This window comes from Corvus cornix, chromosome 4A, assembly GCF_000738735.6.
Source record: "Corvus cornix cornix isolate S_Up_H32 chromosome 4A, ASM73873v5, whole genome shotgun sequence".
Taxonomy (NCBI): Eukaryota; Metazoa; Chordata; class Aves; order Passeriformes; family Corvidae; genus Corvus; species Corvus cornix.
This window is the reverse complement of record NC_047058.1, coordinates 20,426,486-20,451,253: the sequence shown is the minus strand read 5'-3', so window position 1 is coordinate 20,451,253 and position 24,768 is coordinate 20,426,486. Positions and strand designations below refer to the sequence as shown.

At 35.6% G+C, this 24,768-nt stretch overlaps 1 protein-coding gene across 6 annotated transcripts in view; it reads left to right on the top strand.

The window, feature by feature from the left end:
• The first annotated feature begins 114 nt into the window (after positions 1–114).
• RPGRIP1L (RPGRIP1 like) overlaps positions 115–24,768 on the top strand; it is a 42,007-nt gene continuing 17,353 nt past the window's right edge. For 3 of the 6 annotated variants that reach the window (XM_019288114.3, XM_019288118.3, XM_019288119.3), the window contains exons 1-14: positions 115–229; positions 1,030–1,171; positions 2,944–3,242; positions 4,447–4,546; positions 5,941–6,084; positions 9,284–9,389; positions 11,529–11,675; positions 12,950–13,023; positions 17,416–17,555; positions 19,726–19,832; positions 20,041–20,097; positions 21,286–21,465; positions 22,127–22,244; positions 23,403–23,855. In XM_019288114.3, the coding sequence (XP_019143659.3) occupies positions 145–229; positions 1,030–1,171; positions 2,944–3,242; positions 4,447–4,546; positions 5,941–6,084; positions 9,284–9,389; positions 11,529–11,675; positions 12,950–13,023; positions 17,416–17,555; positions 19,726–19,832; positions 20,041–20,097; positions 21,286–21,465; positions 22,127–22,244; positions 23,403–23,855 (2,152 nt within the window). In that variant the 5' untranslated portion in view covers positions 115–144. The remainder of the gene's footprint in view (positions 230–1,029; positions 1,172–2,943; positions 3,243–4,446; positions 4,547–5,940; positions 6,085–9,283; positions 9,390–11,528; positions 11,676–12,949; positions 13,024–17,415; positions 17,556–19,725; positions 19,833–20,040; positions 20,098–21,285; positions 21,466–22,126; positions 22,245–23,402; positions 23,856–24,768) is intronic. The other 3 variants (XM_019288115.3, XM_019288117.3, XM_019288116.3) reach the window with 3 other exon arrangements.

Here is a 24,768-nt window from a genome sequence, read left to right as displayed (position 1 = left end):
TACAGTAATGCACAAGTCTGTCATTCCAGTGAACCTGTCATTACGTTTGCCATCATTTTATATGATGTTTTGTAGTTCATTCTAGTCTCACAGCTTAAATTGCAGATGCAGAGGCATTTGAATTTTGTTATCCCTAGGTAAGCCATGCCTGTTTCAGCTGATGAAACTGTGGGGAACCTGGCTGTGAGAGATACAGTCCTAACTCCAGCTGGAATCGAAGGATCACAAGGTTTGTACCAGATGCTATTTATTGCAATTACAGACTTCGATCAGTGGCTTCCTTAGCTTCTTTCTAAAAATGTTTCACAAAATGAAGTTCAAATACCATTCAAAATCTGGGTTAAATTTTGAAAGATAACTGTGACCCATTGTACATTCAAGTTGGTTGTTATAAGAGAGAAGTTGCTGTGAGATGCTAAAACCTGGAAAATTCATCGAGCTATAGCATTCATCCTTCCAGGAGGAAAGAGAATGCTTTTTTGCTGAATGGAGGACAAGGTGAGATCCATGTAACAAAATGGGAACCAGAAGTACTATGCAATTCTTATAAGTTACTCAGCTGCTATTAGAATGGAACTACCGGGCTTAGTCTTGTATTTGAGTCCATTTTCACAACTGTGAGTTAATTCTTTCAAGCTTCAAGAGAGTATGTTCACTTTGAAACAGATTAGAAAGCATCTCAATGGTAGTGCTCATCCTATTTTTTAATTAGTATATTTGACCATTCCTGGTTGTTTGCTAAATTGCTACCTTTGCATTGCCTGGTAGGTAGTCAATTTGCTGCGTCATTTGAACTACGGGCTTTTTTAGTCTGTAAGAGGAAGAAAAAAGGGAAGTGATTAACCTGCCAGTAAGTCTGAGGAAATTAATCAATGAGGAGATTGATCAATAGACCGAAACAAGTATAAAATATCAAATTACTTGGAAATTTTCAATAATTTGTTTTCAGAATTTCAAAGTGAGTTAGACTTTGAATTATGTGTTGTTGAATGTATTGAAGGTAATTTAAAATTGCCTTGATTTGGGTAGAATCATCTACACAGAACGTAAAAGCTCAACAAGTCCTATCACGAATCAGTCGAGAGGAGCTGGAAGACAGATTCCTTTGTTTACGTGATGACCACATCCTACTCAAACAGTATGCAAATAAGCAAGAGGAGAAAATTAAAAGGTATGGGGTTTAATATTTTTTTTTTAACTCACAGCACTTTTTTGTCCCTTGAAAGCATCATCAACAAATTAAAAATCATGCTGGTTTCTCTCAGAGCACTTTTTAATGCAGTAGCAAAAATCACCCACTGGAAGTGATCTTTGTGTTGATTTCTAGTTGTCTCTGAGTATGTGAGATGGTTTTTGCAGGGAGCCCTATTAGATCTCTGTGTACAGACATACATCACTGTCTAGTACATCGGAGATGATGCCTTGGGTTCCCAGCCGTGCTGGCGGAGTACAAATATAAGAGGTGTTCTGGGAATTGAAGAGCAGGCTGTAGAAACCTAATGGTTCATCAGGAGTTTCATTCTAGAATCAAAATGGCCTATACAGAGAGATTCTGCCCCTTTTTTGGTCCCTGTCTGTCTTTCAAGAGGCTGAATAGCATCTAGCTTTTTATTGGTGAGTTAGCACTAAAATTTCTTTATAATTATCGCTCCTTTATTCAGTGTAATAGGTAACTTCAGTGAAGAGCTCCCAAGTACCATGGGGAGCACAGTACCCAGTTTGCCCACAAATATACAAGCAGCTTTAGGTTGATTGTTAAACTTAATATGCTAAGATTTGTGTGCTAATCTTTGCCAGTGCTTACTGTGGCGGCAAACCAATCTGGACCGTGCAGAACTGTTTGTAGTATTACAATACTGCAGGAGGGCTGACTAATATCAAAACATACTCTGTGTTCGCATTGTGCTAATTGTTAACAGTCTTTCTGCATCTAAGCCAGCTTCTGGTGAGGAGCTAATAAATTAATCAAAGGGTAGCTGAAAATTTTTAGTTTTCTTTCTAGGCCTTCAAAAGTAGATGCCCTGTAAACTAGAAACAGATCTTGAATATGTGCGGCTGATTTTGTGAAGTCTTGAACTTGTCTCTCATCAAAGCCACTTTTCTTCCCCTCTCCCCCTTTCTCCCTCTTTTTCTACTCCCCTTCCCTCTCCTCCTCTATTTCTCTTCCAGGCTTTTTCCGTTTACTGCTAGGTGTGTTTTCTGTTCTTTTAAATTAAATCACCCCCGAGTGCTCTCTCTGCCTTTTGTTCCAGCAACTAATGTTTATCAAAACTAAAGGAAATGAAAAGTACAACTCGAGATGCCAAAGGCAAAATTTTTTATCCTTTTGAAGAGACATGAGAGCTATATGCTCTATATCTAATTATATTCTTCAGCTAACTGTTCCTTCTCCGAAGCGCATTGGTCATATTTACCCAGAATAAAACTGAGTATGGTAACGGGTACTGTTAAGTCCCTTTTTCAGGAGTACCTTCTTAAATATCTCCATTGGTGTATTTTAGGCACTTTGGAAATGAAATGTATATTTAAATCCTAAAATTATCATTCTTTCAATAGTCAGATGTTTTGTGGTATTGTCGCTTTTATAATTTGCCCCATCCCAAAGATCCCAAGTCCGTAACTTAACGGCATGCAGAGGTTCCGATATAAGGTCATGCGTTAAAAATTAAGCAGCCTGTGGAGTAATGTGTCTTTCCTTTACTAACCTTAAATGATAAGCCTTAGGAAGCTGTTACTCGTCAGTGCTATAAAGCAGATTGCTGCACAGTGATTTCAGTTATCTTCAAGGAGTTTGTCACAGGTAGCAATAGTTACATCAAAACTTGAAATTTCTTATCAAGGTTCTGCGCTGAGGTCTTCACAGTGGTTATGTTCCTTTCAACAAAATACTTTTTGTGCTGACTTTTCACATTCTTTTTCATATTTTTTGATTGTTTTCCCCAGAATGACCACCAAGTTAATACGGCTTGTTAATGATAAAAGAAAATGTGACCGGGCTGACTGTGGACCCACGCGGCTGGGTCAGGCTCTGGAGCTGGAAGAAACGATTGAGCATTTGCGAGAAAGAGTTCGTGAGCTTGAGAAACAAAATGAGAGCCTCCGGAACAAACTCATTTCAACTAAACAGCAGCTCCAGATTCAAGGCCATAGGCTGTGTCCGTACAGCTCCATTCAATCTCGTGTGAACACTGGTCTCAAAAAAGAGAGTGAGGCTGCTGGCATGCCAGAGCACACCAAGAAGGGTATAATTCACATTTATTAAAAATGGTGAACTCTTAGATTGCTCTTGAAACCACGAGTCTGAATTTCAAAACATTTTTAGTGCAGATCAGAAAATATGCAGCGCAGTTACCTAAAAATAAAATGCCTAGATAAAATTAGGGTAGTTTAAGTGTCTCTAAGGCATTAAGAGACAAGAAACCTCGACCAATAATAAATATAGCTTCCTGTATCTGCTTTTTGTTTGGCTGATTTAAAAATACCGTGGAAAGCTCATCCAAAAGTCCTAATCAGTTATGAATGTTCAGTAAATACTTGCTGTCTTTATTGAGTGCAACCATCTAAGAAGTACCTCGGTTTGAACAAAAGCAAACAAAAAAAAATTCTAGGCGCATATATGTATCTGTACACACACACACACACACACACACACGTATATATCACAATTGCCAGTACCTTAACATAATACTTAAAGATCAAAATTGGTCAAGTCAATGTGGCAAAGTAGGTAAGTTTTTTCAGGCATTTTGGGAAAGTGCTGGTATCATCGTACCTCGAACCTAAATGATTCAGTTCTAGGGACTGAGGGATGGCAGCGTTAATGCTGTCTTTGAAATGAAATGTGTTTGGTCCCACCTCAAAACTTGGTTAATTTCTTCTTGCTGTAGAAGGGTAAGAGAAAAATGTGGAGAAACCATTGTGTTTGCTCCTGAAGTAGCAATTCTTCCTTAATTAATTTCTCACTTCTCTTCTTTGCCACGGGCTTAGGATGCTTCTAAACAACACAAGGAAATTATCTGCACTGCTACTAAAAAATAGTCCTCATAGTTGCATGTCTGGGTGAATGATACTTGGAATTTTGCAAAGCAAGTGCTGCGAAAAAGTAATTATAAGTCCACGTTCCTGTCTAATAATATTGATATTTCTCTTCTTTGAAGACGCAATCCGTGTTCTCTGTCTTTGAAAGTAAAATCTTCTAAAAAAACCCTCCAGGGCATGTTTTTAACAGTTCGCTTTAACACTATTCTGCATCGCCCATCCTTCAGATTTTACAGCAGCTATGTCATACATACTCTGATTATTTCTTTCCATGTGATTTTGATGTAAAAATACTTTTTATGACAGCTGTATAGAAGTCACAATTGTTTGTACTGTATAGGGATAGTTGGCTTGTTTAAAGCTTTTTCATGCAACATGTCAAGCATTTATCTTCTGTTTGGTTTTCAGGAATGAGATTTCAGAGTTTAGAAGTGAGGTCATCTGACCTTGTGCTCCCCAAATATGGACAGAGTCTGCTCGAGGATTCAAGGGCTGAAATCAGAAATTTGTATGATTTTCATATTACTTATTTTTTTGTCATTATAATTCTTAGAATTTTCTTGAAGAAAAAAGTATATATTTTAAGAAGTTTTCACTTCAGAAAATAGAACTGTTGGATCTGACAACAATAACACTGCTAACAATGCAGAAATGTTTTATTATAAGGAAAACAGGGAATCAGGGATTTAGAATGCAAAACGTAGGTACGTAAGAATTTGGCTGGAAGTTAAAATTGGTCTCCAGTGGTGAGCCTCTCTTTGCTAGGATGCAGTGCTGCCTAGTTTGTTACAGGTCAGAGCTGACAAAAGCAGAAAGGACCTTAGCTGCAAATTTTTTACCGACGTAAGTCCTAAAATGTGCTCCACCATGCAAGTGGTGACTATGTGAATGTATTTTGCTGATGCATTTAAGTTTCATTTCTGGAGGCAGACAGATTTTATGGATAAGTGCAAAAAGCACAGTATTGGGATAGTTATGTAAAATGACTCTGATTCACTTTTGCATTTTGAAGTGTGGTTTGTAGTCCAACTGCACATTTTAACTGAAATTGAAGCTTAGGAAACCCTTACAACATCCTTGATGTATAGGGATTGCACGAGAGTAGAGAGGTGTTATATAGAAAAGGTAGTTAACATCTAATTTAAAGGTATTGAGGTCTGATTAGAACATTTTTTTCTCTAAATTGTATATTTAGAACCTGGGTTTTCTAAGAGCTGTTTGTTTATTTCCATAGTGATGTACTTAAATCAGATTATCGATTACATTCTCTGTCAACGCTGAATTTTCAATAAATGGGCAAGCTAAGTTTAAAAATGTATGGATTAATGTGCTGTCATTTATTTTGTGCTTGAAATTTTATAAACACAAAGATTAACTGGAATTGTAGGAAGCAATTGTACAGAAATATTCCTATAAATTATTGTTTTTATTGCATTAACTGGCTAAATTCCACTGTTTAAAACACTTGTTTTTTCTTTTTTTCTTTTTTTTTCTTTTCTTTTTTTGGGTGTAGATTTCCCTATCTCAGAATAAAAGCTTAAAAATCTCCATCCATTGAAGATCTAATCTTGTGATAGCTAGCAATGGTGTTTTGGTTTTGAGAAACCATAGGTGCTAATGGATTACAAAGAGGATACTTCTAATACAGAGTACAAGAAACCGTGAACAGCGTTTGTGTGGAGGTTCTGCTAAACGTTATTCACTCCACAGAAACATTTATTTTGAGACTTTAAATTGCGTTTTCACAATTTTTTCATAAGCCTCTCTTCTGATGTATGTTAATAAGAAATACAGATTTTGCAGAACACTTAAAAGTTTGGCTTGCTTGAGCATTCATTTATTTTTGTATTCTTTGAAAAAATACGTAGCTGGTTTTGGAATGTAAGATGCTTGTACTTGCAGGGAGACTGTCATTGAGTCCCAAAGGAAACACATTGAGGAACTAGAACGTGCCAGAGAGATTCTTGTGAGTCAACTAAGAAGGAAAGAAAAGGAAATTGAAGAATCCCTCCTACGGCTGAAAGAGCAGGGTACAGCCAGCCAAAGGTATTGTGAAAAATTAAAGTCTCCATGGTGGAAGCATTAGAAGACCCATGTCATGATGTTAGCAGGTAGCTGCTGAAGTTACTACTTCTGTAAAGGAATATGGACCTTATTCATTTTTGTCCGTTTGGTGAAACCAAGTCGTAAAATGTTCTGCTCAATAGCATGGATAATTCTAAGCAAGGAGATAGTTACAGCAGTAAGTATTTTCCAAGAACATTTTTAAAGCCATCCCAAAATGCATTTGTGAAACAGGTGTTTGGTATTTCAATAGTCTTAATAACTTAGATTCTAGAGCTGTTCATGCAATGTTATTGTTTGGCTTCTTGCAATATACTGTCAATTACAAGATAAAGGTGCTACTAGAAGGTGAGCATTCTTGGGGCTTTTTTCCATTTTGTTTGAGTTCCTGTAAGAAATAAGAGGTAAAGGAAAGGACATGATGTGCATCAACATACAATCCTGTTAGTTCCTGAGCATTGTAAAATGAGAAGAGTACTGCACGTTGATGTTCTGTACTTGTCTGCTTGGGAGTCCATGTGTACACCTTGGCCAGTGGTGCATTTGTGATTGAGAACTATTAGCCAAGAGGCCTTTTGTTTATTTTGCTAGACAGAGGACAAGAGATCCTGACAAGTGTGGTGGTGGCACGTATTTTACTTTCTTGTTTTTCTTGTTCTGGATGTGAATGCAGAAATTTTGTGAGCTACTGGTCCAGCTGATACAATAGTCAGACTCTTAAAAAGAGTAGTCTCAGAATTATATCCAAGTCTTGCTCATACAGAAGTAAAGACAAGATGCAAAGGGTCTGGTTTAATTAGACCTCAGTTTAATTAGCTCAGCCATCTGGGATTTATGGGCATAAATTTGTACAGTGCAGATTGAGATCCTTTCTTTAGTCATTTCTTTCTGGTGTAGGTTGCTGTCAGTCCCCCGTTTCCATACAGCTGTCCCCGGCCGGCTATTGGGACCCTCCTGCATTACTTTCAATCCAAATGATAGGAGGTCTGGAAAAGAGCTTGTCTCTGAGGTTAATAGCTGACGTACACCAAAAACGTAATTCTTAGTGCTTTTAACTGTCACTTTCTCCTAACTTCATTTTCCATTTCAGATCTTTTGATCCAGCTTAATGATGAAGTTTGAAGTGGAAGAATAGAGTTCCTTATTTCTGTAGTTGTGGTAGAAGGTGTGCTAGAGCACATCAATATGCCCATTATATCATGTTACTGCCTCCAAAAGAATATTAGTTTCTTTTCTTAACTTCGACCTCTGTGTTTTCGGGTTCTGGGGCACAGCTTTTTACTCTCTCGGCGATAAAGAAAATGTTGAATGAGCTATCTTACATGTCTTTATACATTGTTTTGTTATTCTTTGAGCAAAATATTATCCGTTTAAATGAAAGGTACCCTTGACTTTTCTATTAAATCTGTATATAACATCTATTTATAAGTTACAGCAGAATACCTGGGCAGTTGTTCTGGGAACAGAATATATCAACTGCCTGGGAGGGAGAAAGCTGTTTGATCATCAGTTTTGATTCTACGGTTTTGGGACTTCATTTGCAGAAAAATGAACCTTCCCAACAGAGTCTTCCTCAATTAACTTGGCCTTGTCCACAAAATCTGAAATTATCTCGTTCTTCCAACAGCAAGCTCCTTTTCGTGTACCTAGAGGCAGTGGACATTTTTTAGACACATTTTATTTAAATAAATTGAAAAAATACTGGAGAAGTACTGCAGAGAAATCATTTTGTTGCTCTAGCATATGATGAGAGCTGATACTGTGGTGGATGTAATGCGCTAAGAAGTAATTAATCGAATGTGTTTTCTGTAGTTAGAAGCTTCATGAGATGAATACTCCTACTGTAGTAAGAATTGAAATGATCCCAATAAAAAGTAATTTTCACTTCCAGATTTGAACAATTCACTCCATAATGTCAGTGCCCCAACCCTGTTTAAAGCAAATGCTGCTTCGCTCACTGTTGAAAAAGTAGTTAGTGTTGATTGTCAGGAGCCGTGGAGTTGACACCCGTACATCATAAATTCACTATCATCTGTTCCTTTTTCTACTCAAAAAGAAAGAAAAAAAAAAGAGGAAAAAAAAAAAGGGGGAAAAAAGAAAAAAGGGAAAAGAAGTGGGGAAAACAAAAGAAAAAACCTTGGAAAGCTTCAGAGCCTTTTGTTTGATGTGTGGAACAAGATTAATAAAAATGTACTACTTTATTAGCTTTTTAATAGCTGGCATGAGCCAGTGCTGCTGTCTGTACTCACCACAACTTTGTGTACAAAACAGTATTTTAGACACATGATAGTTTTAGCATTGAGTTAAGACTGTTTCTTTGGGAAGATCTCAGATTCATAAGTATGTTTCTGCTGTGTAAGGACAATTAGCTGGGCAATGCCAAAACACAATAGGATTTGATGTTTTAAAGAGTAAAAGGGTGGTATTTCACATATTCTGCTGTTTTCCGGATGTGTAAGCTTTGTAGCCCCTTCACTTGCTCCAGCGTGGTGTGGTGACGATTTGTCCAGCGTGTCTAGAATAGACAAATATTGGGAGAGAAATTCTTTTCAAATATAGAAAATTTACTCTGATTTTATCATCATGTATGCTAGTAAAAATCCCGGTTAGTTTCTCCTCTCATGCTTATGGAAGTAATGGGGTTCAGTTGCGCTGTTTGAAGTAAGGAGAAACACCTAAGTAAATATTTTTTTAAATCTTGAGTTATTTTAAATGTTGTTTATAATAAACAGTACATATTCAAATTAATCTTTGAATTGTAAGAATATCTGCGTGGATATGAAATGATTTTCATGTAATTAAGACACACCTGCAGCTTGTTTGAATACCAGACTTCAGGTGTTACAGTCTAAATTGCTAAGTCACATTTTCTTTATGGTGTTTGATAGGTGGAAACTTCACAAAATGGCATTCTACTGGCACCGAATATTTTGGATGGTGGGAAAGTTGGAAAGCAATCTCTTTAGGCATAGGATTGTTTTCTCTTTCTGTCGTACACAGTTTTATACAATAAACAAAGGTCTATATGTGTTGACTGAAGTTGCTGTGTTATCATACAGTACCATATTTATTTACCTAAGCTCTCTAGTGTGAATTATAGAAGAACAAATTAATTTGGGTATTATACACTACATCTTCTTCCAAATATGTGTTTATGATGCATTTCTTTTTAATTTTGAAGGCTAAACATTCAGGACAACGTAGAAATGATCAAGGTCCATAAACAGCTGGCCGAGAAAAGCAATGCTCTTTCAGCAATGGAAGGAAAATTTCTCCAGTTGCAAGAGGTAATTGCAATTTGATTGGTAACATTCCTATACTCTTGTCACATAAGCATGCTAAACAGAAGAAAAAAAATTATATGTACTTCTTGATTCTGAGTCAATACTGAGTACATTAAAATGAACCGCAACTACATGAAACTCAAACTACTCCAAATGGAGTAGGGATTTTTAGTCTTAATCACTCTTTCTTTTTTTCATCAGGGTCTAGCACGTCTTAGTGATTTCATCTGCAAAGTTGTACCGAGCAGATTATGAGGAAAGAACTGAGTTGTCTGGCTATGGAAAGAGATCCTTGATGATTTAAAGAGAAGGCTTTGAGTTAGATGTAGTGATTTACTAAAAAGGGATACGAAGCCCCCTCCACTTTATTACTCTTTGCTAAAGTTTGGGCAGTTTGGCTCTTTTGTTCTGACATTAGGATTTAACCTCTGTTCATATGTTTGTGGAAATTATTTTAGAAGGCCATTTTAAGTAATAATTCTCCTTATAAAAAGAGCAATTTTATGAAAATATCTCCAGAACATGCAATTCCATGGCAGATTCTGTAGTTTTAATTATAAAGCTTTCTTCTGCTTTTTCCTGTCTGGAGAACCGCATGTGCATACAGAGGTGGTATGATAATACCTTGGAATGATAATACTTTGGAAATGGGAAAGACAGTTCCTGTGAGTAGGAATCCTAACTGCAGTAGAGCTTTACAAAGTATCCAGCCTTATGAAGTGGAAGCAGTGGGTATCCTTAAAAACTCTTACTTCTGTCTTCTTATTGTTAGCATGCTAAATAACGCTTGTGCCGTTTGAGTTTTGTTCGATTCTGTTTTTTGCCCGTGTTTTTCCGTTTCTCCATTATGTTTTGCTTTGCCTCCCTTCCCCTCTTCAGTCTAATTCTTGTATCTTCTCTGCCAAACTGAGAAAAGGTTTAACATGGCTTTTTGTCTTCTTTCTCTTTAAGAAATCTAACATCTAAAATAGTCAGAGAGAATTTAACTCTAGAATTTAAATTCTAACTCTATTTATGATTATAAATAACTAGTTATTTAGTAAAATAGTTATAAAAATAACTCTATTTCTTTTTAGACTGACTGCTAATATTCTTTATTCTCTGTGATTTTTATCTTACTGAGAAATGAGATACGAAAGGCTGAAGATCAAGTTGGTGATTGGTTTTTCATGGGTTTTTTGTTCATTTCTGGTCTGTTCAGACTGCATGAGAATGTGAACAATTTTTACAGGATTAGCATTCAACTTTTCCATTTAACTAGTTTGTAGGAATGTTGTATGGAAAAAATGAAGCTAACTTCTTTCTGTCTAAAAGCATTAAACATTAACTAAATTCACATATGTATTTGGCATAAATTCTCATCCAGTCATTTTATTAAACAGGAGATTGGCCTTTCAACTATTTTGTTTCAAGTCATAATTTGAATGTGATTTACATTGAAATTTTTAATGGATGAGGCTTAATTACAGGATTGTGGAATGTAGGCAGTATAATATTAACTACTATTCTGGAAATAGAGGCTCTATCGGCATGCTCCATTTAATATTAAAATTGATTAAATGTGCCTTCCTATAATCCATGAAAGTAAATGAAAATGTAAAGGAAAACAGAAGTCCTTTATTAAAGTACTTCTAGCTGAGAAATAAAACTGAATGCACGAGGGTTCCGTGGGGGTTGCGAAAGAATTATATATCTACAATTGTGTGTGTAGATGTATTTCTGTAAGTATAAAGATTTATGTGTGTGTGCATGTATGTACATATAAATAAATATAAATACAAGGTTTAGGAGAGCAGCAGCAAGCTCTATGATGAGCAACATTGATTTTTGCTTGCTGCTGCAAGTATGTCCAACCGCTGTAACCACTGCAAAATCTTTTATTAGCTTTACAGATGTATTTCTTTGTTATTTTCTTCATGAGTAAACTGAGGGGTTAATGTTCTTGAGGGCGACCAGAAGGTCACCTTCTCTGGGCCATGGGAATTGAAAGTTACTTTCAGTTACTAAGTTCAAGAATGTGTCCTGCTGACCACATTGAGAGCATCTATTCCATAGTGCCATGAGAGCCCCCTGTTGAAACACAGTGTGGGAACATTATACAAGGTGTGATTTCGATATTCCTTCCTTCCTTCCTTTTCATAGAACCTAAAGAACTTGGAGACCAACCATGATGCTTTATTAGCAAAAGGTGATGAACTGAATGTACAGCTTAAAGAGGAGCGATCCAAGTGTTTCCATCTTCAGAAAGAGTTGCAGTCAGTAACTGTTTCAAACAGAAGGACAGAAGAGGTGAGGCTGTGTTCAAGAGATGTTGAATCGTCTTGAGGTACATATAGATAAGGGAATAGTTAATGATGGGATACCTTTTAATTATGGAAATGTGAATAGATGTTTCAAACACATTTAGAAGACTGACCTAGTAATAGATATCCTTTTATCCCATTAAAAAGAAAAAACAGTGGCTGCTGCTTGCATTTGATAGAATTATCAATCACACCCGATCCCTGTGCCACGTAGTCACTGCACCAGTGTTTGGACAATATTTGAGGTTAAAGCTTAGGATTTCATGTCAATTCTGATACTGAACAAGTGGTTTGCTAACTGAAAGAAAATCATACTTGATTTATTGATAAGTATTCTTATTGATAAGTATTCTTATACTTATTGGTAAGTATTCTTTAAGTATTCTTTCAACTTGATTTAATTCCAGTACAGTATAGTGTTATATCTGATTTAGCAGTTCAAATCAATTACTTCTGTTTCTTTGTCTAGAGGCTCTCAGACTACTGTCATCCACATTTAGGGCTAAAAATCAAGCGGTTTATTCCTCATTCTCTTCAGTGCATGAGGAGTAAGAGTCTGCAAGCTTATTTGTTTTTCTGTTACATTTTGTAGTAGCTTAAATTTAGTTTTACCGCCTGGTTTACCTATTTTAGATGTATTTTGCATGAACCAAGTTTACTGAGATTATCTCATAAATACTTCCTCCAAACCTTTAAACTATTGTAATGCATGTAGGTATCTTCCTGGTATCTCATAGCTTTAAAGTTATATTTTGCTTTAGTGAATATTTTGAAAGCATGGATATGTTGTTTATAATGTCAGTAATGCACTTAGACTTTTAGATTTTTATATTATTTTGCGTGAGAGAATGTGATCACATACTCTTGTTCCACTGCAACGTGGTAGTCTCAGCTTCATATAAACAGAATGAAAAAGACCGTTTGGGCCAAATGTAAATCCATGTGATGAAAAAAGGTTGTTATTTTGAAGCTTCTGAGAGACCGATGTGTATCCTGAGACTGGCTCAGTTGGTTAGAGCAGGGTGCTAATACTGCCAGGGTTCTGGGTTTCATTCCCAAATGGGCCATTCAGTTAAAAGTTGGACTTGATGATCCTTGTGGATCCCTTCCGACTCAGAGTATTCTGTGATTCTGATTTTGTATAAAAAGAACAAATAGTAGCTTGATAATGCCTATAAATTATTAACTATTTGTCTTCACACATTCATTGTAATTTACTTTCGTGCTATGCATCAAATGAAATTTCCTTTTTCATTTTAGTTACAAGAAAGAGTAAATGATCTAGAAAAAGAGAATGAGCTTTTAAAGGAAAACTATGATAAGCTGCATAATAGGTAAGTTATGGTTTCTGTATATAAAAAATAAGGTTCCTGTCCTGTTGAATAGGTCTTCATACACTACGTGCTGGAATGTGCACATTGAGTGTTTGTGCACACATGTAAATATGTTCATGCTCCAGTCTATTGTATCAGTAAGTGTATATGGAAACAGTTATGGTTCTCTGGCTGTATTTCATCTGTCCTGTTGAAATGGACCAACTTGTTCTAATACTCTTGAAATAGTAGGTTACTTCTTTTAAAAATGTAATTAAAAATAAGTAAGAGTCACTGTATTTTAACATAAATGCAGGAAGTTCTTATTTGAATTTCTCATTATTTTCTTTAGAGTTACTGTTGAAAGAAGAATACATCTAGGTAGATATATATTAATTCGGGTTTGGTTTGGGTTCGGGATTCTTTTTTGTTTGTTTTTTTTTTAACAAAGAGGTGTTTGAATTTTTGTCTTAAGTTCTTCCAGCACTTCTCAGTGACCTTATGTAAAGTCTGATATTTGTCAGCTTTTCCACTATTTATTTTTAAGGTGTGGTTTGTTTGTTTTGTAATAGCTATCATTTCACTTCTACTGATACAGAAAAGAAGTAATTTTAGCCAAGTGCCATGAGCATATGAAAGAAAAATCTGACCTTCAAATGAGCTTTTTGTTTGTTGTGAAACGTGATTTTTTGCACTCGAGAGGGCTAGAAAATCAGGCACGTGTCTTAGAGTTAATAATTGCTTCAGAAAGTAGGTAAAATGCTTGAAGTCTTTTCTTGTATTGAAATAATTTCTCAGAGTGTTTGGCTTGTCAGTGTGACGTCTGTCAAAAAAATACCAATGACTAAACACAACGTGAGTTGTGATACCAGATTTTGTTTATAGTTTTCTTACAATATTTGTTATACTTCTTGTACTGTCTGTGGTTAAATTAAAAATTACAGAAGCAAAAAATGGTGAGTACAAATAACTTTAAACAGTTTTTTACTTATGAGATGTAACAGTTGTATAATCACAATATTCAGAGTTTTGTAAAGGGACAGTTGATCGGTTGTCTGTCACTTAAGTTCCTTGTAGATTTCTCCAGAATTTGATCATCGTATAAATATTTCTGATTACGATATCTTTTTCTCTTTTATCATTGTGCAGAAAAATAACACTTACTAACAAATCAACTCAAAATATTTCTGTTCTACTTTAGTCATAGAGAATTTTAAAAGATGTTTAACTAAATAAATTTAAATATGCTTCTGTTACTATGCAGTAACCTACAACATGGCTGTTCTTTTACCTAAAATGATCTGTCTTTTCATGTAGTCCCATTTAAACGTTGATTCATGTTTCATCATTCCATGTTGTGGTTTAACCCCAGCCAGCCCCCAAACCCCTCGCAGCCACTCGCTCACTCCCCCAACAATGGACTGGGGAGAGAATTGAAAGGGTAAAAGCTAGAAAAATTGTGCATTGAGATAAAGGCAGTTTAATAGGGAAAGTGAAAGCCGTGCACACAAGCAAAGCGAAACAAGGAATTCACTCCTGGCTTCCCAGGGGCAGGCAGGTGTTCAGCACCTTCAGAGCCCCATCACACGTACCAGTGACTTGGGAGGACAAACACCATCGCTCCAAATGTCCTCCCTTCCTCCTCCTTCCTCTCACTTTTTATACTAGGGAATATTCCTTTGGCCAGCTTTCCCAGCTGTGCCGCCTCCCAGTTTCCCACACACCCTCAGCCTGCTCCCCAGGATGGCAGTAGGAAAACCAGAGAAAGCCTTGGTTGTCTCCAAGCCCTGCTCAGCAGTAACAAAAACATCTCTGTATTATCATTACTGCGTTCAGCACAAATCCAAAACACAGCCCCATAGCAATGACTAGGAAAAGAAATTACCTCTGCCTCAGCCAAAACCAGCACATGGAGTAACAAGAAATTAGAGAAATGGATCATTTCATTATAACCACTGTTTAATGGCCAGCTTTTTCAGTTTCCCATTTTCACAATGCAACTCTACTGCAGCTTACTTGTTGTTAGCAGTGGGTAGGAAGTGTCCACAGGTGCTAGATAATTAGTGAATACTTACTTTTAATAGAGGAAAAGAGTCACAAACCCATCCTTTGCTAATGTTATTTTTGGGAAGCTGATAACAATTTTGCCAAAGCCAAGACTGCAGAGCTGGACCAGAAAAGTTTGCAAAGAACAAGTATGAATTTGTCAGTTGACTCTTACTATTTACTAGGTGTCCAAGAAAATAATACACTTTGATAAAAGGTTTGGAGGAGTGGTTTTCATATGACCTTGTAATGCAAATCTAGCAATGCTTAAATTCCTTCGAAAGAAACAGTGCCCGATGTGGTTGAACATTATAGTTTATCCAGATGGCTTCAACTCTGATGAAATGCAGTGGATGTGAAAGAAATTCCACATGAATCTTAAAATTCAAATGCAGAAAGCGACACAAGTGGACTCAATTCAAGCCAACCAACATAAACATTAGCATTATATAGGCTTGGATGAAACCTGTCTTCTAAAATGTTCATAATTTAAACACCAAGGTCTTGAACTACTGTCATAGGAACTCTTAATGTTTTTTCTGACAGTATAGTCTTCTGAAAAACTGAATTAGATGTAGCTACATCTTTATGTGAAATTATTGTACCTAAAGCTAATAAATGCATGTCTAGTTGTCATTAAAACTTGAAAACACTTTCGGAAGTGTGAAAACTAAGGATATTTGAAACCTTTTTTGATATGATTTATTCTTTCCTTATGGGACCCATCAGACTTTAAATCTAAGCAGTTAGAGAACACACTGTACCCTTTCTGTACCTAGGCAGTACTATGGAATGATTGTGGGTGCAGTGCATTATATTCCCTGCATATTATCTTCAAAATTATAGGGGAGTAAAATATATATTACCGCAGGATGTAGAAGCATTCCTTAAGTTCATGCATGCTGTAAAAGACAATCTGTCAAAATGTAAAATGCTCTATGCCTAGAGAAACTGTATTAAATAGGTTAGGTATGGTATGAGGAAACTACAAAATACAGGGAAATACAACTGTTTTTAAGAAGAGCACAAATCCGGAATATAAACCCTTGCCGTATACTCGAGTCTACGGTTCAAGCTGCAATAGTTTTTTTTTTTCTTTAACCTTAAGGTCATTCTTCAAGTATTTTTTCAAGTTTGATGTAACTGCACTTATAAGTACTCAGAACCACTGCATGAAGTCACCCATCAGGCCGTTCTCTTTGAGTCCTCAGGTACAGTCTACAAGGCTCTGTGGGCTGACCCTTCTGCAATACTTCTTTCTTCTCCTTCGTTTTTTTTTGGTTGAGGCTTGTTACATAGATCTCTGGAAGAGATAGGTTGCAAAATAGATTCCAGAAGATTTTTTCATACATTCAAAAATGTCAAATATAGTATTTGTTAACTGGTGAGCTTCAGCAAAGGAAGCGGTTGAGGAACTGACTCCTTTGTTTGAAAAAAACCCACAATTTGTGATTTTTCACGGAATATGTAAATGAATAAACTAGCTTATGATTTTTTAGGATGGACATTTTTCCAGTCAATAAGAATGCAGGTATTGAATAATAGTACTATGAAGAGCATAGTACTCACTGTCTAAGTTATAAGAAAGCACATTGCATTGCTTTTACTTTTACCTGCAAGGAGTTATACTGTAAATTATATAATATAATTACTTTCATTTCAATTGGAGTTACACATTTTGTTGTGATTTCAGCAGCTCTGATTCTGTATCCGTGCATTCCTTGCAAATAGATTGGCAGTTTGCAAGTAAATAATATTAAAGGCAAGATACTTATTCCAACTTCTTTTCCCACTCTTCCCAGTTTTTTATTTCTTCGAGTAGGAGAAGGATTACTTTGTATGTGCTTCTTAATCAGTATCAGAATTGTTGTTTTAGAGTATGAGAAAACTGTTGTCACTTTGTGGTCAACATTTCTTTGAACAGATGACTGACTTTAGGTTCTGCATGCTTCACAAATTTAAAAGAAATCAGGTGGAAGATCCCAATTCTCTACTTTAAGAGGGTTTGTACACAAAAAATACAGTTTTGTAGTTGTAACTGGCTGAAGTTTGAAGTTGTGGATTATTCTGGGATATGCATCTGAAGTCCTTTTCTAGTCCAAAAATATCACATGCTACCAACTTTTTTTAACTTTGGAGCTCTAAATTAAGGCCAGTTCCTTTGCTCATCCCACAAACCTTTCATGTTTTTTAACTGCAGCCTGAGAGAGCCACCTCGACTTCAACAGCAGCAGACCAATGTATGTCTGCATAATTCCTTGGCCACGATGACAGTGGTCTCTGTGCTGCTAAAAGGTTTTTTTCTTGATTATTTTCTGCTGAAGCTGATTTCTAAAAGTTTTGCATATAACATATGTTTTATCACAGTGTCTTCAGTCTGCCCCATGAACAGCAATGGAAATCAAAGGAACAGCAACTGAAACTGCAAATTGCTAAGCTTGAGACGGCTATCAAATCTGATTTAGCAGACAAAAATGAAATCCTCGACAAGATCAAAGTAGAAAGAGGTATATTTCTGAAAAAATGAGTATTTTCTCAAAATGTGAGATGATACCCATGTTGGAGTTGAGATACAGTGCCCAGAAATGTGTAGTTTCTGTTGCTGGTGTTTTCAAAGCTGCGTTTTAAGTATACATTTGCTAAATGCACCTAAGTTATGACTATCTATTAAGTGCAAAAATTGACCCAATACAGAATATGGGCTGAATGAGGCTCATATAATTTCAGCTGCATTCATTCTTCATCTGTTGGGTTAATATTTACTCTTTATTCAGTATTTCTTCTCTACATTGAAGTCCTTACAGAAAAGATACCTATCTGACAGTCTCTCTCAAATTATTAACCACTATTCTGTTCACTGCACAAAGCTACATGAAGCCCATATAGGCCCTTGGTGATGTTTAATTGTCTTTCAATTTCATTAATTCAGAGTTTTTTTGTATTTTTAGTATTTACTGATTTTTATTTATAGCATTGTACATTTTAAATAACACAGTTTTCTTTTAATCTAATGAGCAGATTATTTCATAGATGTTTTCTTCATGCTGTAGGACAACTTCTTATTGAATACTGACCTTGCAATCTTTTTTTTATCTCAGCGCTGATTACCGTAGCAATATGACGTTTACAAAAGACAAGCACAGGCCAAAAGTGAAAATATTTTGTTTAAAGTTGATTCTTCAAATGTGTTTTTTTAAGAGGTGTATTTCTGTGAACAATTTAATGGAATGAAGTGGGCCAACTTGTTGTGAATAATTCTTATGATTATGGCTTGAGTTCAGCATGTGCTTACCATTAGGATCCTCACTAGCTCTGCTGACTTCAAATACCAGATTGAATATTTAAACATTTTATTTGACCTCAGCAAGTGTTCGCAAAATTAGCCTTAACTGATACTAAAATAAAGCCTTAAGCTACGTTAATATGGGGTTATGACATATGAACAGTTCTTACTGATAGCTTGATTATGAAAAAACTGGCATTGCGTCTTCTTTCCTTCCTGTGGGCATTATGTTTAACTGTCAGGGGTTTACTGTCCCTTCCCCAGGTAGCTTGTATTCTTAAACTGAATCGCCAGGGTACTACACTTTCGATTTCTTATGAATTGACTTGCTGCAGCTGGAGTAGATGTTCTAATACCCTTCTAGGCCTCTCTATCTAGGATTTGATTACAACTCTGTCTTTCACAAAACATAGGCAGTATAACTTTCTTCAGTCACGTACTTCAGAGTATCTGCCTTTGCTGCACATTCCTTTTTGAAGGAGAATTGAAATTAATGCTTCTCTTTACGTACTGCCTAGGACTAGAGTAGGAATAATGTCTTGTCTACCCCTTCTAGTTTGGCATGTGAATCTTTTTCCTAAACCTCTTTTCCAGGTCTGAGAAAGATGGTAAAATAAATGAAGCCTTGAAAATGCTTAATGCTTCAGGAAACCCAACATCATCTTGACATTTTCCATGTCCTCCTTCAGTATTTCCCTTTTAGAATGACCCTGTAATTTGATCTGAATGTTTTAGTAGTATTTTTCTGGCCATAACATCATAATGTGCTTTGTAATACTTAAAAGAAGTATATTTAGACAGAAAACAGAGTAACACTGTAACTATGGTGGTTTTGTTTTTTTTTTTTATATGGTACTTGCAGAAGCTTTAACACCCTTCCACCTGCCCCATTTCCCTTACACATTTATTCTCAGGTTTCTTGCCTTACCAGTATTTCCCAGATTCTAAGCCATAAAGTGCAACAGCTGCTTGGTTCGTTTCGTTGAATCTTACTAACAGTAGTGTTTCGTGCAAATTTTAAAAGACTAAGATAAGCTAGTACGAAATCTAAGTTGAAACAATTCCTATAGCAAGGATTGGTGTCACTTATCTCATAAATTGATACAGTGTATGTATTTACTTAGTCATGTCTAAATAATTTTTATTTTACGTTAATAAAGTCTCATGCATTGCTGCATCTGTTCTTCTTAGTTATAGTACCATTTTACAGAGTACACTATTTACTAAGTACAATTTTTTATGGTTGTCTTAATAGAGGATTTCCCCATACAAAATACATTGATTTCTGCATTTTGAAATGAAATTTTCATGCATATATTAATATTAAAAAAGAAAGGTTTTAGTTTTTTAAACTATATTTAATTAAGTATAATATTTTGTTCTTCTATATCAAGACCAAAAGGAAAAGCTGATGCAAGACAACAAAGACCTGCAGTTACGCTACCTGGAACAAAAGCAACAACTAAATGATCTAAAAAATCAAGTGAAGTTTTTGACCAAGGTGAATTATATTTTTGTTTCAAATATGAGGAAAAAACCCCCTCTGTGTTTTATGCATAGTGCAGATACTTCTTGAAAGTCAAAGAATATAGAAAAATAAGTGTTTATTTATTCATGCTATCAAGCAAAATATTGTGTCTAATGAGAATGTATCTTGTTACTCTGAATGTATTTCTTGGATTCACATCTGATAACATCTTTCCATTAAGTTTCAGGAAAGTGATGTTGATGTGGCAGAACTCAATGAAACCCTCTTGCTTATAAAGGTAACTTACAAAGAGTGAACATATGAGAGGTTGAAGCTGGATGGTATTTAAGATCCCTTTCAATCCCAACCATTCTAGAATTCTGTATTTTGCATTCTGTTACGTTCTTGTTTGTGCAAGGGGGTGTTGTTTGTTTGTTTTGTTTTGTTGGTTTTTTTCTTCTTTTGTTAAACCCTTGGCTGACCATTACATGCTTTCTACACACCTGGAATTTTCAAGGGCTGAATTATTTGAGCGTCTTTTAGTAGTTAATGCCTCAAGCTCAAATGTGTGCTTTTGTCATTTTTTAGTGACAGTTAATCAGAAGAGAAAATGAAAAAATTGCCAGAATTAAATCTAAATTTATGTGAATAATTCATTATAACATCAAAAGTGAATTTAATCAGATTCTGAGCCATTTTAAAAAAACTTCATTTTTCTCTGTTAAATTACTCATCGCGGCATCTTGTTATCCCTGTAATGTTTACTAAAACTAATTTTGTTTATTAATTCTGTAATTGATGCAAGCATACTGTAAGCACAGAAGTTCCAGTATGTGGTATAGTAATGCTTAGCAACTTCTCTTTGTTTATTAAAACAGAAAACCAGAGATACTCAGAAAATATTCAATTCTTTTTTCTCTTGCACAAATTAAAAATGGAGTGAGAGGAAGAAATCAGTGAACAAATAATTTTGCAATGTTTCCACTGTTTGGGTGACTTACATATTATTTTCTTGAGGAAGTGTTTACTGTCGTGATTATATAATGATAATGAAAAAAAAAGAAAAAAATATAAAAAAAACCTCAATGAAAATTAACTCCCCAGTATTGATAACAGAAGGAACGTAGACTTGAGAATAATAATTTGGGGTTTGTACATTTATGGAGGCAGGATTATTAATTATAAGAAAGGCAAATATATCTGTTTGTATTTTCACTGGCTAGACGGGAGTGATGGCTTCTGAATATCTGATACAGTTTAATTGGCTCCTGATAATCATGAGATTACATTGCTGAAAACAATCCTGACGCATTCAAGTCTGCCTCACTCCTATTTTTGTATTACCATGTGCTGAAAATTTATAAAGTTCTGCTTACTGTCTTATTGTTGTACCAAAAGTATATGCCAGTGTTGCATTTAGCTAGGCACAAATACATGCAAATCTTTTGCAAAAGTCTTTTCTAGCAGTTTTTTAAATGTGCTTCAGGATCAAAAGCAACGGAAAAATGCGGACCTTCTGTTCTTGGAAAAAGTGGAAGATGATATCCATAAAGATTTAGAATACTCCATGCAGGAGCTGCAGTTAACACATGCGGAAACAGTGCAAGAACTTGAAAAGACAAGAAATTTGTTAATTGTGCAGCACAAAATTAGCAAAGATTACCAGGTACTAAACTCTACTCACAGTGGAAAGTAAGCTGATAATAACATTTTAACCTTTTTAGCTCTGACACTTGTAATAATTAAGACTTGCAAATTCAGCAACAAAGCCAGTCTGTGCATAGGGAACCAAACATAAAATCATCTGTTGCTGAAGGTATTGTTTTAAAAATGTGAGATCCAAGTGACTGTAAACTGTAGTCTTTTAGCTTGTCCTGCTCGTAACCCTCAGACTGTGCCTTCTTGGGTTTATCTCTGAGCTCCTACCAGGTCTTCACAGGTAAGATAGTAAATGTGCTTATCAAAGAGGATTCCTTTTCCATAGCACTCTGCTTTCACTGTCTTCTTTCTACTTTCACTGTTGGAGTATTGCAGATCATATTTTGACTTTTCATTCAATTAATTAGCCTTTAAAATAACAAAATCATTAAAGAAACTGTTAGGTATATTGTCCTAAAACAAAAGCTGCTCTGTTTTTCTTAATGATATTTTTAGATTTTGCTGAAATTAGGACTGATTTGTTGTATTGATAAATGAAAAACTGCTGCTATTTTTGCATACTCTAAATGTCCTTTCCCCAAATCTAACTATTTTAATTTATAGCCAAAAGCATGTGCAACATCAGCACAGACAATCCTCAGAAGTTTTTACATGCAATTTTTTTTCAGACTGAAGTAGAAACAATGACAAGAAAGATGGAAAGTCTGCAGAAAGACTACGAGTTACAACTGGAGCAGTATACCCATCTTCTTGATATTAGAGCTGCACGGATCAGAAAACTAGAAGGTATCTTTAAAGTGTATTCTCCACTAATTTTTTTTTTTTTTGTATTTTATCTCTTGCAAAGTACTGTTGTAAATTTGTTCTCCAGTCGAAACACTTTTCCATTCCTAAAACTGGTAGAGAGGTCAGTTCTTTCACAGAAAGGTATCTATTCCGGTCATTTTTTGTTGACTTAAATGACAGCTATTAATTAAACCAAATCCAACAGAATGTTTTCTATGCTGCAGCTATTGCTGAATAAGAATAAAATCACCAAACTTGTTTTTTTAAAATTAATCATGCTTTTATGGTCAACCTTTTACTCTGCAATACTATCACTACAGAATCACTTTGTGTTACTAAAATCCCCCAAGTCTTGTTGTAATATACTGACATAGTATTTCAACAGGATGAATTTCAAGTATTTTTTTAATGGCTTCACTGTGTAAAAGATGCATAGGAAGCCTCAAATAGGATATCTTACAATCACTGATGTTGAAACAATTTTCACGCTTTGTCTCCCGAGTTGCATCCACTGCATCATGGTTTATGTCCTAATTCTGTAAGCATGTATTTTGATTTCGTGGAATCATGCAATCCCAGAATGGCTGGGGTTGGAACTCGTCTCGTTGCAAACCCCTGCCAGGGGCAGAACACCTTCCACTCGAAGGCTGCTCGGAGCTCCACCCAACCTGTGTTAACCACTTATTAACCACTTACCACCTGAGGCTGGGAAATGTGAAGGTCTTTGCTGATAGTTCTATCCACTCAAGATTTAACAGATGTTAATAGTCAGATGTATTATTTCTTTATCTGGCAAATTTAGTTCAACCCTACAAAAATATGCGTCTTAAATCTCTGCTACATTTGCATAGTGATACTTATTTTGAATATTGCATAAGACTTCTGAATTTTTGCTTTTTAACTCCCTTATAACTTGATAACAACCAATAGGGGCCTGTGTCTATGTATACTGAGGCAGCTCCACTGAGGAAATACTCTTGATTGTTGTCAGTGTGCTCAGTGGGCATTCAGTGTATGAATTCTTTTTGGTAATGCCTTTACGAAAGTAGCATTGTTAATATAATTGAATTATGCTTTTATCCTTTCTTCTCAGTCATTAATTGTATTTGATTTTTTTAAAAAGACAATCATATTATTGCTTTGTTTTATCTGTTGCAGCCCAACTAAGAGATATTGTCTATGATACAAAACCACTTAAGTCCAGACCAGAAGTGTTGCCAAGTGATCCAGTGGATGGATTTGTTGAAACTGCCCATTTAGAAAGAGGAGAGAACCTTTTTGAAATTCATATCAGCAAAGTGATCTTCTCGTCTGAAGCTGTACACACTTTTGGTGACTGGGAACCTGCAACCTTTTGTACTTATGCATTCTATGACTTTGAACTTCAGATAACCCCTGTAGTTCATGGGAACACCCCATCATATGACTTCACTTCTCAGTTTCTTGTGCAGTCTGATGACAGCTTCTTTCACTATGTACAAGAAAACAGCATCACGCTTGAGGTTCATCGTGCGTATGGCATAGACTATGAAACAATTGCTTCTTGTCAACTTAAGTTCCATGAAATCTTGGAAAACGATGGCAGGATCTACAACACAGCAAATTTAATTGGTAGTTAATATATCACAAAATATTCTGTTTGATTATATATCACTATGTTGCAAGTGATAAATAATGTGTATTTGACCAAAAATGAACTTATGCATTACTATTTCAAAAGAAAAAAAAAGCGCGTTTGTTTACAAGAATGCTATTTTCTGTTGGATGTGCAGCATGTTCTTGTGATTCTGCCAACAGTTGTGGAAAGCTGGGATGGGTGCAATTTTGCTCCTAATGGCTTATAGCCACACAGGGTAAGAGGGAAAAAGCCCAGAACAGGAGGCACCCCAACTTGGCCCGTATCAAACATCAAAGCTTTATATCTGGCCCGAATGTCATAAGTATATCCTCTCATTCTTTATCAACAAACAAAGAAAGAAAGGGTGTAATCTAAACTGGTAAGACAAAGGTCACCATATAATAGTGAAAAAGATACAAATCATGGTGATTATGGTTAATAATATTTCATATAGTAGCATAATCTAGGGCAGTGTTTATTTATATTTAGTGCATTATTTTAGGCACATTTATATTCATTCAGGCACATATATATACATTTATATTAAAATAATTTTAAGATATCCTGGACAAGACACTTCTAAGAAGTATTGGATGTTCTGCGCTGCTTGCTTTTTCTTTTAGAAACGTTTTGTCAGATCAGCATATTCAGTGACCTCTTAGCTGTCCACTGTTGCAGAGAATCTGGTTTAATAAGGCATTATAAAGTGGTGCTTTTGCCAGTAATTTAAATTGCATACTGCTTTTTGGGACACTTCTAACTGTTAACATACAAAACTGTCCTAACCTTTACTTGCCTTAACGAGATAAAAATACTGAACTTTGGCTTGACTCTCTAGTATATATATGTGTGAAAAAATGGTCATATTTTGATTTTGGATCATACAGAGGGAGCCTGAGTTGTTTC